We start from the raw sequence: 19,152 nt of genomic DNA, 5'->3' as shown, positions 1-19,152 counted from the left end.
GTGGAAACAACCTAAATGTCCAGCCACTGATGAATGGATAGACAAAACATGGTATTGATACACTGGAATATGATTTGACAGTAAAAAGAAATGAAGTCCTGACATGTGCCACCACATGGACGAAACGTGGAGACGTTATGTTAGCTGAGGGGAAGCCAGTCACAAAGAGATACATGTTGTAGGATTTCATTTATCTGAGACATTCAGAATAAGCAAACCCAGAATGACAGATGTAGTTTAGTGGTTGCCCACATCTGGAGAGCAGAGGGTGGACGGGGAGTGACTGTTAACGGGGATGGGCTGTCTTTTCACAGTCATGAAAGTGTTCTAAAATTAGATAGCAGTGATGTTGGCGCACTCTGTGAATATACTAAACACCATTTAATTGTGCATTTTAAATAGGTGAGCTGTATGGCATGCAAATTATATCTTAATAGAGGTATAATTTTTTTTGTTAACCCCAAAAATGAGGGTGAAAGAAAGACATTTTCGAGGGGATAAATCTCCCAGAGAATTCATTGCCCACAGTCTTGCACTGTAAGGAATGATAAAAATTCTTTGGGCTGAAGAAACATGACACCAGATGGCAGCTCCCATCCCATGAAAAGACTGAAGAACGATTCAAATCATAAATATGTAGGTAAAAAGTAAAAAAACCACACGTATTTTTTCTTTAATTTCTTAAGAACTAGCACTCACTTCAGCAGCACATATACTAATTTCTTAAAAACTATTTAAAGCAAAAAGTTTAACATTGTATTGTTAGGTTTAAAACATAAAACACATATAGATGTGACATTATGGACTATTTAAAAAAAAAAACACATCCTATGAGAAAGAGTATATTTCTCATTAATAATATCAAAGAATAAAATAAAATGTTATTACCAAAGTTAAATTAAAGTGGAAGATGCCAGTGTATGTACTATTTATAATTCCCAGGCTGGGAGCAAGTCCTCCTGATGTGAACACACCTAGAAATTCCTTCGAAGTAAGCTCACTTTCAGATTGGAAAGAACACTCGATTTTCTTTAGGAAAGAGGGGAGAAAAAAAAGTAATGACAACTTGATGGAGAGAAGCATATTTTACATTAATTTAAAAGTGAGGGGAAATCTATGAAAAGTAGATGCTGCTGAAGACTGCTATCTTCAGTAATCCTCATCTCTAACTAGGAAAAAAAAAATCTCTTTTGAAATAGTACACTTCTAGAACTCAGTCATCTATTATGCTAGTATCATAATAGGCTTTAAGTCATCGATACAATAATCTTTGCTGTCAAAAAATTTACGTAAAGTTATTATGTTTAATAAATATAGAATCAAAGCCATCTGCCATCACATGTAGAAATCCCTGTTTTATTAAAATCATTATTTTGTGTTAAATTTTGTGTTAAATCCCTATTTTATTAAAATCATTATTTTGTGGTTAAAGGAGCAAATGTATAAGGCAAAACTCATTTTAGTGCATTTTATTGGCTATTTCCCAGCTTTGAGAAGGTAGATGAGAATGCAGCAATTATAGATTGTAGGTTTTACTGAAAGCCAACATGAGATGGATGCTAACAGCTTCCACTCATTTGGTTATCCTAATAGTTAAGACCACTTTGGGCAAGTTACCTGAGTTTCAGTTTCCCTATCTATAACACAGGGAAACAGATTGATTCCAAAAACATTTTCCGAGCTCTTACCACGAATCTGGGCGGTGTTATGGGGGCTGGGAAAACAGAACTGCATAAAACAGACAAAAATCCCGGCTCTCAAAGAACTTACATTCTAATGGAGATTGGAGGGAAGATAAACCCAAACCCCCTTTCCCCTGTCTTGTCACTGATTTACAATATATTGCCCTTTGTGAAGTTGGCATAGAAGTCCCAAATTCTAATTCTCAGCCTTTTGAGTTACTCATCACTGAGTTTTCCTGTGGCTATCCGCAATGCATGTGTAAATAAAGTCTGTTGTTTTTTTTTTCTCCTGTTAATCTGTCTTTCATCCATTTATTTTACAGGCCCCGGGTACTGAATCTAAGAGGGTAGGTTCAGTCCTCCTCCACTAATCTTAAGTACTATATCTTACAGAAGATTAAATGTCATCATGAACATAAGATGCCTGACACACATAAACATTTTATAAATGTTAGGCATTATTTCTACTAATATCACTTCTAGAACTACTATTTCACAACTATACAAAATGTAGGTTATAGTTAATTCCCTTTCAGGAAGACAAAACTAGAGATGAGAAGGGTTAGGTAACCTGCCCCAGGGCACACAGACCATGTATGTCCATGCATAACTCCAAGATTTGACCCCAGCTCCGAAGGTCTCCCTTCCTCTAAAGCCCATTCTTTTTTCCATAATATGTAATCACAAAGAGGAAAGGCATTTTTGACTCAAAGGGCATGCACTTCACAACAGTTGTGAATAAAAAAGTAAATACATGTTTGGCATATCAAGAAGGAACTGGGAACTAAGTCAAGAAGACTGGGGGAAAATGTATTTGTCCTTGGGGGGTGTTTATCTTTGTTTTTATTATATTTATCATAGATTTCAAACAATCTATACATTTTTTCTTAACTTAGGTTTTTGCTAGCATTTGCTGGATGGCTATCTTAATAGTATATTTTATTTTATTTTGGGTTTGTGTGTGTGTGTGTGTGTGTGTGTGTGTTTAAATGCCACTATATGAATTGTAAAAATCGAATCATCCCTTACCCAAATGACAACCACAATGTGGTACTTGTTATAAAAGGGAAAGATTCTTTCTCTGGGTCATGTGAAGTAAATTTCTCTAACAGGCTACCTCTGTCAAACTTCAAAAGGACAAATCAGATCCATAAAAAATAAAGATCATTACAACCACCCTTTTAAAAAGGGAAGAGGGATGTAGCTAAAAAAAAAAAAAAAAAAAGGTGCCTGGGTGCCTCAGTGGGTTAGGCAGCTGCCTTCAGCTCAGGTCATGATCCCAGGGTCCTGGGATCGAGCCCCACGTCAGGCTCCCTGCTCAGCAGGGAACGTGCTTCTCCCTCGCCCTCTGCCTGCTGCTCTGCCTACTTGAGCTCACTCTCTGTCAAATAAATAAACAAAATCTTTAAAAAAAAAAAAAAAGGCAAAACCACCCAGGCTGTTCAATGGCTAAATGCAATATTTCACCTGATCCAAGTGGAATGGAATAGAAAAGATTATTATTTACATAGGATTTTACCTCCCCAAGTCTGAACATAGTAGAAGGCATTTGAAGAGTACAGTGCTACTGGTTTTCCATGTGGAGTTAAAAAGACTGTGAAGGGTTGTTGCATACTATTAGGGGACCTTACCAAGTCATCTGAGGAAAGATACAACTTGATTATTTCATTCTTTTGGGGGAACCCTTTGCTATCACAAGCAAAGTGTATCTCCATATCACCTAAATAATAAAAAAAATACATATATTTGAAGTCACTGATAGAAGAATTTCCATATTTTTTAAACTGACAAAATAATTTTAAAAGAGTAAGAATTATAATTGTATATTTTAAATTCAGAAGTGGTCAAAAACCAGTTCTTGACTTTTTTTTTTTATAATTTTTAAAAAACTTTCAACAAATTTCATTATCCAGATGCAAAGTCAGTAAGAACCTTTTTTCACCGGAAGCATATTTCAGAATACATGGTTCTAAAAGATTTATATAAAACATTCCATCCAAGAAAAATAGAATACACATTTTCCTCAAGTTGCACACAGAAGAATCCCCTGGCTCAATCACATAAAAAGAGACATAACAAATATAAAATTTAAGAAGACTGAAATCATACCAAGAATATTTTCTGACCACAATGGTACAAAACTAAAGATCAACAATAAAACAAAGCTGGAAATTTTGCAATGTAAATATTAAATAGTTCTTGACTCTTAAAGCCCTTGGGGAGCACAGAGAAAGGACAGGAGTTGGAGATTGAAGAGAGAATTTGTATTTTAATAGAGAGCTATTGATAGGAAAGAGATTCCTCTCCCAAAAGGAGGGAAAAGGGGTTGGGAGGAAGATCTCTTCCCCTTATCTTGATCTGAAGTGAATCTCTTGTAGACAGCAGAGTTGGATCATGGGTTTTTATCCATTCTGTCAATCTCCATCTTAATGACTTTAGGCTAAAGCTCAAATTCCAGCCTGGCATTCAAGTAATTCCATGACATGAACCAGTTTCCTATCTTTCCAAAATATTTTACTTCTTCTATCCCTTCATTCTGGCCAAACTGAGTATTTACTGCTCCCCTCACATTATATGATTACCTACCTCCATGACTTTACCATCACTTACCCTGATGTTGTCTCCCCCATGCATGCATAGACACACTCATTTTGGGGACCTAGATTGATTGCTCTCTTTTGTACAAAGCTTTCCCTGACCAACCCTCTCAGGTGGAAGTAAACACTCCCTTCTCTGAAATCTCGTTAAGTTGGCCTGTGACTCTCTAATCTTAGATTCTACCCATGTGTGTGTTATATATTCTACAGTAGAACCTAGGAACTGGTACTGGGTCATCCCAGAAATCAAGCATTTCTGCAACACACCTGTGAATAGAAGACAGCCTGAATCCATCTCTTCATTAGTCAGTCAACACTTTTTTTTTTATTAAGCATCTACTGTTCTAGCAGACCCAGTCCAAAATGCTAGAAAATCTAACAATCTGCACAAGTGGAGGTGAATTGCCTTGTCTTATTCCTCTTACAAAGCATTTCCACCATAAAAGTCCTACCGGGTAATTTAATCCATGTATTACTTTTAGAAAATGATCTTCAGTCTCAATCTGTTAGACTTATAATTCAGTTTACAATTCATACCACATGTAACCATGTAGGAAAAAGCAAAAAAAGCTATTTAAGTAATTAAATAAAGTTTTTCAAATATAAAATGCTCCTTAAACTTTAAATATTCTATGACTTATAAGCGATGAAACACTGTAAAAAAGGTGTCTATGTACACAACTTAATACCAGTAGATTCACAGTGATATTATTAGAAACCTCTAGACAAGAGCACAATAAATAATACCTGGGAAAAATTGGAAGACAAGGTAAAGAAGTACCAAAAAAAAGTATTTTAATTGTTAGTGAGGAAGGGAATAAAGGAGAACTACAAGAAAACAGAGAGTAAGAGAGTCTGAAACTTACCTTTATTATATATTATTCCTGATGAAAAATCAAATATGTTCACAAGTAAAATTATAATATATAAAAGTAGCAATCCCATCTATTGAAAGAAATAAGAATTATTTCTATTCAATCACCCTGAACGTATTTTTCTACAAGTTCCTTTTTCTACAAACAACTAGAAAGTAAAGAAGTCATCTATACCTTGAAGTTAAAAATATTCCTTTTTGTGACAAAGTAAATAATATAACAGTTGACTAAGCTCTACATTTACTTCCTAGTTGGTGTTAAAGATATTTATAAATATCATTATTCAAACTAAAGAATGGTGGCTCTGGTTTTTCTTCAATGTAGATAACTGTTGGGAGGTGTAATCAATTTTATAGCTGTGTAAAACAGAGCCTGACTTGATAAAGACTGAGGATGGTAGAGCTGTACCTCGATCTGATATTTTGACTGCACTGCTTTTGAGAGAGATAATTCACATGGATCCTGAGCATCCCTGCATGTTCTTCCTGTGTGCCAAGCATGCAAAGCCCTGGACACTCTTTACCCAGGCCTTTTTTAAGATTTGTGTTTGTGGCAAGAAACCTTGAGGGATGGGGTGCCTGGGTGGCTCAGTCGTTAGGTGTCTGCCTTCGGCTCAGGTCATGATCCCAGGGTCCTGGGATCGAGCCCCGCGTCGGGCTCCCTGCTCGGCGGGAAGCCAGCTTCTCCCTCTCCCACTCCCCCTGCTTGTGTTCCCTCTCTCGCTGTGTCTCTCTCTGTCAAATAAATAAATAAAATCTTTAAAAAAAATTAAATTAAAAAAAGAAGAAAAAAAGAAACTTTGAGGGATGAGGTAACATCCCCCTCGGACAAGAGCAGGCTTGTTCCCATGGTGAATCTCCCAAGCTCAGAGTTCTCCTATAATGCACCCCACTATGTGTGTAAGCAAGCCTCTTTGACGGGCTGAAATGTGTCCCCCTAAAAATTCATCTGTTAAAGCCCTAACCCTCAGTACTCAGAATGTGGTCATATTTGGAGATACGGTCTTTACAAAAGTGATTAAAATGAAATCATTAGGGTGGGCCCTGATCCAATGTGACTGGCGTCCTTATAAGAAAAGGAAATTTGGGCACAGACATGTGCAAAGGGGAGATGATGTGAAGACACAGGGAGAAAATGACAAAGGAGAGAGGCCTGGAATGGATCCTTCCTTCTTGGCCCTCAGAAGGAACCAACCCTGCTAACACCTTGAACTCAGACTTTTAAGTGTCCAGGAGTGTGAGTCAATAACTGCTGTTGTTTAAGCCACCCAGCCTGCCATATTTTGTTACTGCAGCCCTAGTAAGCTAATGCAGCTTCCAGTGATGGGTATCTGCTCCATGGCACTGCGGGGGGAGGGGGGCATGGGGAACTGGAGTGAGCAGCACGCTGACACTCTGGCTACTGCTTTTGCGGTGAGTGATTAAGTCTTTTGTCTCTGACCTAGGAGTCTTGTATCTTTTGCCAGCATCCAAGAAACAGTAACAGACTGACTTGCCAGATGTAGGTAAAGCATAATCGAGATCCTGCAGGTTCCTGACAACGGCTGAGTAAATTATATTTAACTGATGTTATTCCTCCCTCAAAATTGGTTTGCTTGATTCAATACATTTAACCAACAATATAAAGTTCAAACATTCACTGGATTTTTAAATTCGTCATCTTTATCACATGGTCAGGGAAGAATTGTGGGGGTTTTTTGTTTGTTCTTTTTTTTTAAGTGTTCTTTTTTGGTCACCTGAGAAAACTGTTTTCACAGTATAGCAAAATTGAGCACAGCATGGTGCTATGCTCAATTATATTTTTGGTGCAAGAATGAATTTAACATTAAATGGAGAAGTCATCACACTCAAACTTTGAAAATAGTGCCTTTGCCAGGAAAATCTTGTAGTATTTCGCTGAACATTCACATTAAATGACATAACACCATTATAAGAACCTATCAGTTTTTCTCCTCCCTAAAAAATAGATTGAAATGTATTATGCTCCTGGGCTCCAGGATGGATGATCTATTATTACGTCTTCCTCAGAGCTGTTCCAATTCAGTTCTCTCGAATAAATATAAAATATCTCTCATTTCATTTGAGTGGATTTGGTTGTATCTATCTTTGACCAAAGAACTAAAAACCTACTTTAAAAGGCTTTTAAGTGCTTTCATTAAGGGCAGGAAACCTGAGAGAGCATAATTGGAGGGAGAGACAGCTAAGGAAGGACCTTTGTGCTCTCTGTGGATTTGCTAGCAGTTACACATTCTCTTGTTCTAGTAATTCAGCCCATATTCATTCTTTTTTAATTTAGACATGGAAAGTACTTTAGAATTAATATATGAGACCCAAAGTTACATGTCTAAAGTCCATTACTAGCTAGTAACAGAGTCAGACTTAGAACCAAGATCTCCTGATTTAAAATATTTAGTCAGCATACACAGATGCCACAAAATGAAAATTTAAAAACACAAAGCAATGAAGGACATGATTAGATTTGATCTCTCACCAAAACTACTAACTGTATGCACCATAATTCTGTTCCATACATTCATTCATCTCCTTTTCCCCTTCTTCAGTATTACAAATTTGCTCAATTTCATACTACCTTCTTTCAACAACCAACCATCTCCTGGTTAAAGAAAAATCACTGACTTTGGCCTAAGATCGGCTCTGCCCATTGGGATGTCTGATCTTTGGAAAGTTACTTAACCTTTTCAATTCAGTAAAATAGGGATAATAGCTACTTCACAGCGTTGTTGTGAGAACTGAATGAGTAATAAACTTTACACGTTTAACAGCTGCTTTACATAGACTAAGCAGTTGATAAATACTAGCTCTGAATCCATGTCTTGATATACTGAAGCAACTTCTTTATCCTCATCCCACTCCTTACTCACTCTGTTAAGCAGTAAAATTACCTCCAGTTACCAATCCCATTTAATTATTATGAATTTTATATAATGGCCAGGTGTAAGTCACATATCTGGGTATTTTCTATTCTCTAGCAAAAAATAGAGAATTGTCCTAAAGAAGGAACCTACATTTTCTACCATCTGATTCATTTTTAGTCACTCTGTTATAGAATAGTGATTACATTATCAATATGTACTAGAGTAGGGCCTTTATTTTAATATTTCTTACTGTGACTGCCTCCTAATAGGATGACCGACTGGTTGCACTTTTCTTTTTTGTATTTTCCCAAGTTTCTTCCATCCAAGCTGAGAAAGAAGACCCAGGTCTGAGTTTTCAGTTTACTGGTTTAGTAGTCCACTAACTTTGGTAACAGCCAATCAGCTGCTACCAAGTGCAGAAGCAGGCTTAGAAAATCTAAAGGGTAGGCAGTTGGAATTTCCAATTAACTGCCTCCTTCAGAGTACCAAAGGTCATTTTCTTTCAAAATCTAAAAGATGGTGTTTCTCCAAACCTATCATCTTTAATACATCCACCAGGAAGGCTCAGAAACCTACATATGACTATTTTCAAAATCCATAAATCCTCATGGGACTACTGAGTGCCTGAGGAAAAACAAATGCTAAAAAGAAATGCCAACTACATACAAGGAGGTTTAAGAGAAGAAAATCTGTCAAAGAGAGCTTCATGACCATGTCTTCAAGGAAGACTGGGACTTCAAAAAAATAGAGAAGACCTTGTTGACAGGGTAAACAGGATAAGTAAATACACAAAGCAAAAGAATGAGAATGAGCCAGGTATGCATGGGAGTCAGTAAGACCAAGTGATATGCTGATCTGTTCTCCAGATTCATCTTTCTGTGAATGTCCTTTGTCTGGTTGATTATATCTACTTAGGTTACCTTTGGCTACTGAGCCCAGACTGAACCTGTCTGACTTACTAAGCACCCCAACAAGTCATGAATGGTCACAGGGGCTAGCAATTTCTTTAATAATGATGATAAAACCTGTGTTATACTCATGTTCTCCTTCAGACATCCTTTCACATGGCCATATAGAACCTGCTAGTATGTGGGTTTCATCTACTCCTGGAAGAACCTGTATAAGAAACACTTTTTCTGGGGTGCCTGGGTGGATCAGTCAGTTGAGTGTCTGACTCTTGGTTTTGGCTTGGGTCATGATCTTGGGGTCCTGGGATTGAGACCTGTGCTGGGCTCTGTGCTCAGCAGAGAGTCTGCTTGAGATTCTCTCTCTCTCTCTCCCTCTGCCCCTTCCCCCACCTGGCTCTCTCTCTCTAACAAGTGAATAAATCTTTAAAAAAAAAAAAAAAAGAAAGAAACACTTTTCTCTTACCTTTTCCAGTGACCTTGACCTAAAGAAGGAAGTTATTCCTCAATCTGAAATAATGTGCAGAACTCAACAAAATGTTTCTTCTGTAATAGAAACTCAGTTATCAGAAACTCCTTTTTGTTGCTGGTTTCTGATTACATAAGGTGGTGAAGTTTTCGTATGGAAGCAAGCTGTAATTCTCAGTCTCTGTAGCAACACTGTGGTAAGCTGCTTCCCCACACTGCCTCAAAACAGGAATGTCTGAGCAGTGTTGTAGGAATACACTGATGGCCTTCAGGAAAACTATGAAGGTGGTGATATTGCCCTCTATTCCCCCAGCAACACCTTTGTTTCCCTTCCTCATTTGTTCCCATGTGATGCTTCCTCCCAGGCTTGAGTAATGCTTTCCTTCCCTGGAAGATAAGGATCTGCATCAGTCAGACTTACTGATGAATTAACTTTGATGCAAATGAGTACCCAGAGAACTCCCATGGCAGATGATTTACCTATAACAGCGCAATGAAAGATGTTCCTCCCCCAAAACACAAGTCAGGCACTGGGTATCTGGTTAGGAGGTTTGGGAACCGGGGAAGGGGCTAATTGGAAGGATGACTTTCACTTTTTTTTTCTTTGTAATTTTTCTCTGACTATAAAAGTGCTCATTATGTGAAATTGGAAAAATACAAACAGGTATAGGGAAATTAATTACCTATAAACCAAGAGTCAGATAGAACCACTGCTAAATTTTGACATATTTATTCAATCTCTTCCCTACATGTTTATATATTTCATGTAGGATCTTTCTTTTTTTTTTTTTTTTAAAGATTTTATTTATTTATTTGAGAGAGAATGAGAGACAGAGAGCATGAGAGGGGGGAGGGTCAGAGGGAGAAGCAGACTCCCTGCCGAGCAGGGAGCCCGAAGCGGGACTCGATCCCGGGACTCCAGGATCATGACCTGAGCCGAAGGCAGTCGCTTAACCAACTGAGCCACCCAGGCGCCCTCATGTAGGATCTTTCTATATATAGTTTTTCAGTCATTGTTATTCTGACCATTTTCTCATGTAATTCAAGTGTTCTTTCAGAAGTTTTCACAATCACACATCTAAAATAACTACACACAATTTATTTAAACATAAGACACTCAGCTGTTTTTGGTGTTTTCATGTTATGAATAATGTGGTAATAAACGGTCTTAAACAGAAATCTGTCCCTACATTTAAAATGTTTTCTTAGGATATGAATATACTGAAGACAGGCTGACAAACTGCTTTCCAGAAAATGCAGCACTGAGAATGAGATGTAATCTATAATAATTTAATAGGCAATGAAGTATCTCATTTAGTTTTACTTGTTTTAGTATTGGTGCAACTGAACATTTACAATATATGTGCTAACATTTTTTCTGTGTGGTCATATATTTTTTCTTCTATAAATTGTTTGGACATATTCTTGATCATGTCCTACTGGAATTACAGTGTTTTGCTTGTGAAATGGTAAAATAATCTCTTTCAATATTTACTGTGATTATTAAACCAAATTTGTCACTTAATTTTGTGTATGATGAGCTTTGATGTAATTCAAATGTGATACAGTCAAATTTATCAGTATTTTCCTTTCTGGTGATTTCCCTCGCCTCATGGCTTCAAAGACCACCCCATCCAGAGACAGACTTTGATCATACTTCCTATATAAGAAAACTTAAAGACTCAGAAAGTTCAAAGAATAAAATAACAAGGACATTTTGATCACCCCAGATTAACAATTCTCCCCGTTTTAAAAAAATGTTTTTTGTGTGTGGGGTATTTCAAACATTAGAAAAAGCAGGAAGAATGGTATGATTAGCTTCTTTGTATCTATCACCTAGTTTTAGTCCTATTTCATCGATACACCCACCCATTCATCTTTCTTCTCCAGGATTATCCTGAAGATATCTTAAACATCCATATATAGTTCAGTATACATTCCTTAGAGAAAATGACTTTTTAATTAAAGAAAACCACAATACCATTTCATGCCTAAAGATGAGAATGATTCCTGGATATCTATCCAGTGACTGTTCTTATTTCCCCAATTATCTCATTCTTAAAATCGTTTATACTTTGTATGAATCAAAATCCAATAAGGTTCATACTTCGTAATTAAGTGATAGTATCTTTGAAGTGTTTTTTTTTTCTTTTTCAAGTTTTTATTTAAATGCTGGTTTGTTAACATATAGTGCAATATTAGTTCCAGGTATAGAATTTAGTGATTCATGACTTACACAGAATATACAGTGCTCATCACAAGTGCCCTCCTTAATCCCCATCACCATTTTAATCCATCCTCCCGCCCACCTCCCCTCCAGCAACCCTCAGTTTGTTCTCTATAGTTAAGAGTCTGTTTTCTGGTTTGCCCCTCTTTTTTTGTTTTGTCCCCCTATGCTCATCTGTTTTGTTTCTTAAATTCCACATATGAGTGAAATCATATGGTATTTGTCTTTGACTGACTTATTTTGCTTAGCATTATACTCTCTAGCTCCTTCCACATCATTGTAAATGGTAAGATTTCATTCTTTTTGATGGCTGAGTAATATTCCATTACACACACACACACACACACACACCATTCCATACTATATGTGTGTGTGTGTGTGTGTATATATACACCATATCTTCTTTATCCATTCACCAGTCAATAGACAGTTCCATAATTCGGCTATTGTTGATAATGCTGCTATAAAACATCAGGGTGCACATATCCCTTTCAATCTGTATTTTTGTATCCTTTGGGTAAATATCTTGTAGTGCAATTGCTGGATTGTAGGGTAGTTCTATTTTTAACTTTTTGAAGAACCTCCATACTATTCTCCAGAGTGGCTGCACCAGCTTGCATTCCCACCAACAGTGCAAAAGGGTTCCCCTTTCTCCACATCCTCGCCAACATCTGTTGTTTCCCGTGTTGTTAATTTCAGCCATTATCTTTGAAGTTTTTAGATCTATAGGCCACTCCCCTCTCTCTCCCCAATCATTTTCTCTCTTTCCCCTTGCAACTTGTTAGTTGAAGAACTAGTTACTGCTAATATGTTTCTCACAGTCTGGATTTTGCTGATTGCATCACCATGGTATCTTTTTACACCGTAAGTCTATCTCATTTGTCCTGTAAGTCATTAAGTTGATTTAGAGGCTTGGTCAGATACAGGTTTAATTTTTTTGGCAGGAATACTTCATAGATGTTTTTCAGTACTTCCAACAGGAGGCACATAAAGTCTGGTTGTCTCTCTTTTCATGACATAGCAGCCATCATTTCTTTCCTAGATTTGTTAAATTCATTAGAGGTTGCAAGATGGTGATATTTTATCATTTGATCTTCATCTATTTGCTGGAATACTTCTATAAAGATAAATTTTCCTTCAACAACCATCTGGTTATTCAGAGGTACCATTCCTAAGTAAAGGAAAGTAAATGCTTCATTCTTTCACTTACCAGTTTGAAAATAATGATGTGATTCTCTAGCATCCTCATAGAAGCAATCAATAAGGTTTGTTTTTTAGTATCATTATGAACTCATAGGTTTTGATTTAAATATTTGAGTGTTTCTATCTTTTAGAGTTATTATACTTGGTATTGCTCCAAGTGTGCAAATTTGGGCAGGTGTGGTCTTAAAGTTGGCTCCTGGTCTTTTTGACATGAGCTAGTACTCTCTGATAGCTTCCTTCCTTCTTTCGTTCCTTCCTCATTGGACAAGATATTTTAGGCTCACCTTATACATTTCCTGTCACAGACAGGGAATCAGTCATTTCTGTATGGAATTCTAATTCCTTTTACTGAGAAATGGCATGTATAAACCATACTCTGGGAGCTAGGCAAGACTTTTTTTTTTAAATAAATGAATATATAAAAACCTTATGGAAGATAAATGGTAGTTACTTACAACTGAATTTCCTCATATATTCTCCCCCCAAAATCACATAAAGAGAATTAATAAAACAACCATAGAGCAACTAGGAAACACAGATTACTAACAATTTCAATTTGCATATAAGTAGGAAAAGCAACATCCAAAACTAGAAGAATCGGGGCACCTGGGTGGCTCAGTCAGTTAAACGTCGAACTCTTGATTTTGGCTCAGGTCATGATCTCAGGGTCATGAGATCGAGCCCTGCATCAGGCTCTGCACTCAGCACAGTCTGCTTGAGATTCTCTCTCTCTTTCTCCCTCTGCCCCTTCCCCGCTTACACACACACACACACACACACACACTCTCTCTCTCTCTCTCTCTCTCTCTCTCTCTAAAATACATAAATAAATCTTTAGAACCAGAAGAACCAACTCCAGAGTCCACACCAGATAAAGGTCAGGTAGAGACTCTATGGAAAAGAACAGAGAACAGCAGGAGTTTGCACAGGTAGAATACAGATAATCTCTCTAATAGAGTCCTACCTAAGAGAGGGGGAATACCAAGAACAGGTTTGAGAACTGGCAGGTTAGAGCACTAGCTCGAAAGTCTTTATGCAGTTTGAGGAGAACAGCACTGTGAAGAAGAGGTTAGATGCTGTGGAAGGTGGAGGAATCTCTCAGATGTGTGATGGTGAAGAGAAAAAAGAAAGCAATAGAAATTAAGGGTCTTACAGAAATAAAAGAGAACCACAATATTGGGAAACACACTGACCCTACCCCCCAAAAGTTTTCATTTACTTCAAAACTGAACAGAAAACAACAGAAGAAGATGCTTTTGAATTACGAAACCTAGCTAGACACTCAACTTGCACCCCCTACTTGAGACTTGTCCAGATAAAATATGATGTTTGAAAATGAACACAAAGTGGCAGGCAACATCATACAAAGCTGTTAGAAGACAGAACATGAGAATTCAAACATTTCCTCAGATGAAAATATTCTCCCTGCCAAAAGCAACAGACAAACAAAAAGTACGACGGAGAGAAAACTGTAACCCAACACTCTAACCTGAATTAAAATGTTAAAACAAGAATTTGCACATTAAAACAAAAATCACCTTCAATAATAAGTTTGAAATAACCCAGAATAGAAACAGAAAAAACAGGATGGTATGAAATGAGAGTTGACCAAACTCAGGAAATGGAAGAAAAAGATAAAATAATCTCATAAATAAAGATTAATTTCAAGCTGTCCAAGAGAAAACAGTTTTGACCACAAAAATAATAAGGGTCACAGAGAAGAGGAAGGAAAACTATCAAGAGAACAAAACCAATTTTAAAAAAATGGTAAAATCAATGGAGAAAAAGTAATAAATATAGACAATGTACAAAGAAAATTCAACATCTCTAAACAAAAGAAAGACACTGGTCTTTTTTACATGAGTCTAGTAATAAGTATACAGACTGAAATGTCAACATGAAAAATGAAAACAGGCTCATATCTGGTCACACTTGATGAAATTTCAGAACAAGGATAAAGATGCTTAAAAACTTTTGGAGAGCAGCCCCTTCTCCCTCCTCTCTGCTCCAGCCCTTCCCGCCCATGGCTTCCCTCCAGCCTCCCTGGCAGCTGCCTCTTGCTGGGGACCTGGGTGTCCTTGGCCGCCTGCCATCCAGTTGGGGCAGTCCATGACAAGCACATCATGTAGACTGAAAGTGGAGGAAAAACCTGTGGAGTACTTGAACTTACCTGTATCAGAGAAGAATCTGGAATCCAAGTGCATGCTGATCTCCCATTGACGTCTGTTCTATTACCGTACCCCATTAAAGAGATGTGAGGGGTTGGCTGACATTCAAATCAGGAACATGTCCAAAGCATCCTTTGACACACCAACAATTGTCTATGCTTCCTTAGAAGGAGTCACCTGACAATTGGGTTGTTTAACAAGATGGTCCTAAGAAAGTATCTTTGGAGGCAGTTGTATTTTTATCAGCCACTGGATTGTTTATTAAACAAAAACCCCAAAAAAACTTTGAGAGACATTCCCACTACAAGGGCTGGCATAAGTCCTATTAGCAGTACTGGATGATGGAAGAGACAGAGGAAATGATTTTTCAACCTAAAATTCTATAATCCATCACACAGGGAAGTATGAGAACAGAATAAAGACATTTAAAGACATTTTTACTCAAGTGGAGTATAATGAACATATGTCATATTTTACTCAACAGCTATTCCACCACTCTTTGCTAATAATTATTTTTTACTTTTGGGGACTCACCCTCCCTGTATAGTCTCATGGGACTGCTAATCAAGATTCCCTGCCTTTCCATAGCCAAGAGGCAAGTTTGTGACCCACATCAGAAAAAACAGGTGCTCCTTTCTTGGACTGGGAATCAGAGCAGAACAACAAGAAGACTGACAATGGTGTGAGTCCATTCTTGAGGTAGGTTGCAAGCAAGATGGATGAGCACTTTTTGCTGTGACCTTCCCTGGACCTGCCTGATCTTTTTCTTTTTCTAAGCCTAAGTCTCCTTGAGTCTCTGAGCTCCCCATTACCCTTCAAATAAATTCCTTTTGGGTTAAGTGGGGAGTCTATTTCTACTTCAGTATCTAACTGATCAGCTAGGACTCAGAAATTTATATCCCATGCATCATTCTTAGAAATTGCTTGAGGATGGGGCGCCTGGGTGGCTCAGTTGGTTAAACGACTGCCTTCGGCTCAGGTCATGGTCCCGGGGTCCTGGGATGGAGTCCCACATTGGGCTCCCTGCTCGGCAGAGAGCCTGCTTCTCCCTCTGACCCTCTCCCCTCTCATGCTGTATCTCTCTCTCTCTCTCTCTCTCTCTCAAATAAATAAATAAAATCTTTAAAAAAAAAAAAAAAGAAGAAATTGCTTGAGGACATACTCAAGCAGAACAAAAGACATGGGATCCAGAAAGAACTGGAATCAATGCAGGAGAATAGTGAAAGGTGAATCCTGGGATGACAAGTGGGCAGCAAGCCTGGAGGGTGAGCAGTCCAGACTAGAAAAGGATCACAGAGGACTCCTGCTGGAAAAAAAATAAATAAATAAGAAAGAGGGGTGCCTGGGTGGCTCAGTCGTTGAGCGTCTGCCTTCGGCTCAGGTCATGATCCCAGGGCCCTGGGATTGAGCCCTGCATCTGGCTCCCTGTTCCGCGGGAAGCCTGCTTCTCCCTCTCCCACTCCCCCTGCTTGTGTTCCCTCTCTCGCTGTGTCTCTGTCAAATAAATAAATAAAATCTTTTTAAAAAATTTTTAAAAAATAAGAAAGAAACCCCATGAAGTATAAAGTATGACTGAGCAAGCAGAAAGCCTGCAGATATTAGAGGCACACTATTCTTATCTTTTGTAATAAACGGCAAACAAACTAATGTGTATGGACATAGGTATATAGGTCTATATACAGATAGAGAGCTAGATTGATACCTAATAGCCTGATAGCTGGATAGATATAATCTCCTACTCGTTCTGTTTCTCTGGTTGAACTCTGATATAGTCATAATAATGTAAATGCCATTTATTGGTTTCCACCATTTAAACTGAACTTACTGACAAAACGTAGTTTGGCAAATCAAGAAATAGAGGAATTAGCATATTTTGTAAGGTTATGGGGTGGAGGGGTAATCACTGGAAGAACACAGACATGGTCAAAAGACAATGCCCCACGACGTGGATGGAACTGGAGGGTGTTATGCTGAGCGAAGTAAGTCAATCAGAGAAAGACATGTATCATATGACCTCACTGATATGAGGAATTCTTAATCTCAGGAAACAAACTGAGGGTTGCTGGAGTGGGGGGTGGGAGGGATGGGGTGGCTGGGTGATAGACATTGGGGAGGGTATGTACTATGGTGAGCACTGTGAATTGTGCAGGACTGTTGAATCACAGATCTGTATTTCTGAAACAAATAATACATTCTATGTTAAAAAAAAAAAAGAAGAAGAAGATAGCAGGAGGGGAAGAATGAAGGGGGGGAAATCAGAGGGGGAGATGAACCATGAGAGACGATGGACTCTGAAAAACAAACTGAGGGTTCTAGAGGGGAGGGGGATGCGAGGATGGGTTAGCCTGGTGATGGGTATTAAAGAGGGCACATTCTGCATGGAGTACTGGGTGTTAAACGCAAACAATGAATCATGGAACACTACATCAAAAACTAATGATGTAATGTATGGTGATTAACATAACATAAAAAAAAAAAAAAAAGACGATGCCCCTGGAGAAGGGGGCTATGACAAGAACTGACTGAGCCTGGAACTGTAACTTTTCATCATCAGAGTTTCAGTACTACTTTGTTACCGCATGCTTGTGGATCTCCAAATAAAAGAAAGTGAACATTTGGGCAGCTTTCAAAAAGTATACATTCTCCTCCCCACTGGAGACAATATGTATTAGTAAAGACTAGGAACCCTGTGGTTACATTTCCCCCATTTTTATGCTTATGGTCATTGTTATCTGTGTTACTTTTCTTTCTTTTTTTTTAATAACTGTGTTACTTTAAAAAGTTCCTTAGCGGGCGCCTGGGTGGCTCAGTTGGTTAAGCGACTGCCTTCGGCTCAGGCCATGATCCTGGAGTCCCTGGATCGAGTCCCGCATCGGGCTCCCTGCTCGGCAGGGAGTCTGCTTCTCCCTCTGACCCTCCCCCCTCTCATGTGCTCTCTCTCATTCTCTCTCTCTCAAATAAATAAATAAAATCTTTAAAAAAAAAAAAAAGTTCCTTAGCCTCTGTAACCCTCAGTTTCCTTGGCTGAAAAATGGGGATAATCATGCTATTTATCGGACACAGTATATGAGAGTGTGTGTATAGACACTTTCCCTTTCCCTTACTTAAAGTAGCTTACTATACACCCTGTTATGCCTTATATTTTTGAGCCTGACTGTATATCTTGGAGTTCTTTCCTTGGAGCTGTCCTATTCTTTCATAGCACCTGCCTTTTATTCCATCGCGTGGGTCCACCATACTTTACATAACCAGTCACTGCTGATAGACAGTCATTTCCAGTCTTTTTCTATTACAAAGAGTTTTCCTGTCCATATGTCATTTCATATCATTTCACATATGTAAATATAGCTGTAAGATACATTTCTGAGAGTGCAGCTGCTCAGTTAAAGGAAACGTACTCTTAGAATTTTATTATTATCCAGACGCCCATCACAGCTGTTGTGGAAATGCACACTCAAGCCCAGCATAAGCTCCGGGTTCTCTGCACCCTCACCAACCAAGTGCTGTCATGTTGTGGGAAAGATCATATTGTCATTGCATTTGCACTTCTCTTATTACATTCTTCCCTTTTTTCTAAACTGTCATAGATTTTGCCCATTTTTTCCTGGACTATTGGGTCTTTTTTTTTCTTACCGATTTATAAGCATTTTTATATGTTAAGGGAATTAGCCCTTTGTCTGTAAGGTTAAATTACAAAAACTTCCCCCATCTGTCCTTTGTCTTTTGGCTTCTTTTTATGGAGATGTGATTTTTTTTTCCTTGTAGTTAAATAAGTGGATTTTCTTGTTTATCTTTGGTAATTCATGGTTTCATTTTTTTAAATGTAACTTCTTTGATTCATCTGGAAATCATTTTGGTATAATCTCTGCAGTAGAGATCCAACTTTTTTTTTTTTTCCAGATGGCTACTCAGTTGTCCCAATACCATTTACTGAAAAATCCTTTTTTTCTCCACTGTTTTGAAAAGAAGACTTTCATTTAATTGCTGTGTATATTTGGGTCTGTGTCTGGGTTCTCTAGTCTGCTCCTTTGAATTGTTGATTCACCCATGTACCAGTAGTTCATTATTATTACTGCAGAACACATTCTTATTTTTAGTAGTTAGTGCCCTTTCATTAATCTTCTCTTTTCAGAATTCTCCTGGTAATTGTTA

General features: G+C 38.0%; 1 protein-coding gene across 1 annotated transcript in view; it reads right to left on the bottom strand.

The window, feature by feature from the left end:
• CATSPERB (cation channel sperm associated auxiliary subunit beta) overlaps nucleotides 1-5,224 on the bottom strand; it is a 97,109-nt gene extending 91,885 nt beyond the window's left edge. Inside the window, exons 1-3 of the mRNA XM_021679637.1 lie at nucleotides 5,146-5,224; nucleotides 3,314-3,402; nucleotides 889-1,029 (exon numbers count right to left, since the gene is read on the bottom strand). Of these exons, the coding sequence (XP_021535312.1) occupies nucleotides 889-1,029; nucleotides 3,314-3,402; nucleotides 5,146-5,224 (309 nt within the window). The remainder of the gene's footprint in view (nucleotides 1-888; nucleotides 1,030-3,313; nucleotides 3,403-5,145) is intronic.
• Between the last annotated feature and the right edge of the window lie 13,928 nt (nucleotides 5,225-19,152).

Source organism: Neomonachus schauinslandi, chromosome 9 (genome assembly GCF_002201575.2).
Source record: "Neomonachus schauinslandi chromosome 9, ASM220157v2, whole genome shotgun sequence".
Taxonomy (NCBI): Eukaryota; Metazoa; Chordata; class Mammalia; order Carnivora; family Phocidae; genus Neomonachus; species Neomonachus schauinslandi.
The sequence above is the reverse complement of the archived record's forward strand: the minus strand, read 5'-3'. Positions and strand labels throughout refer to the sequence as shown.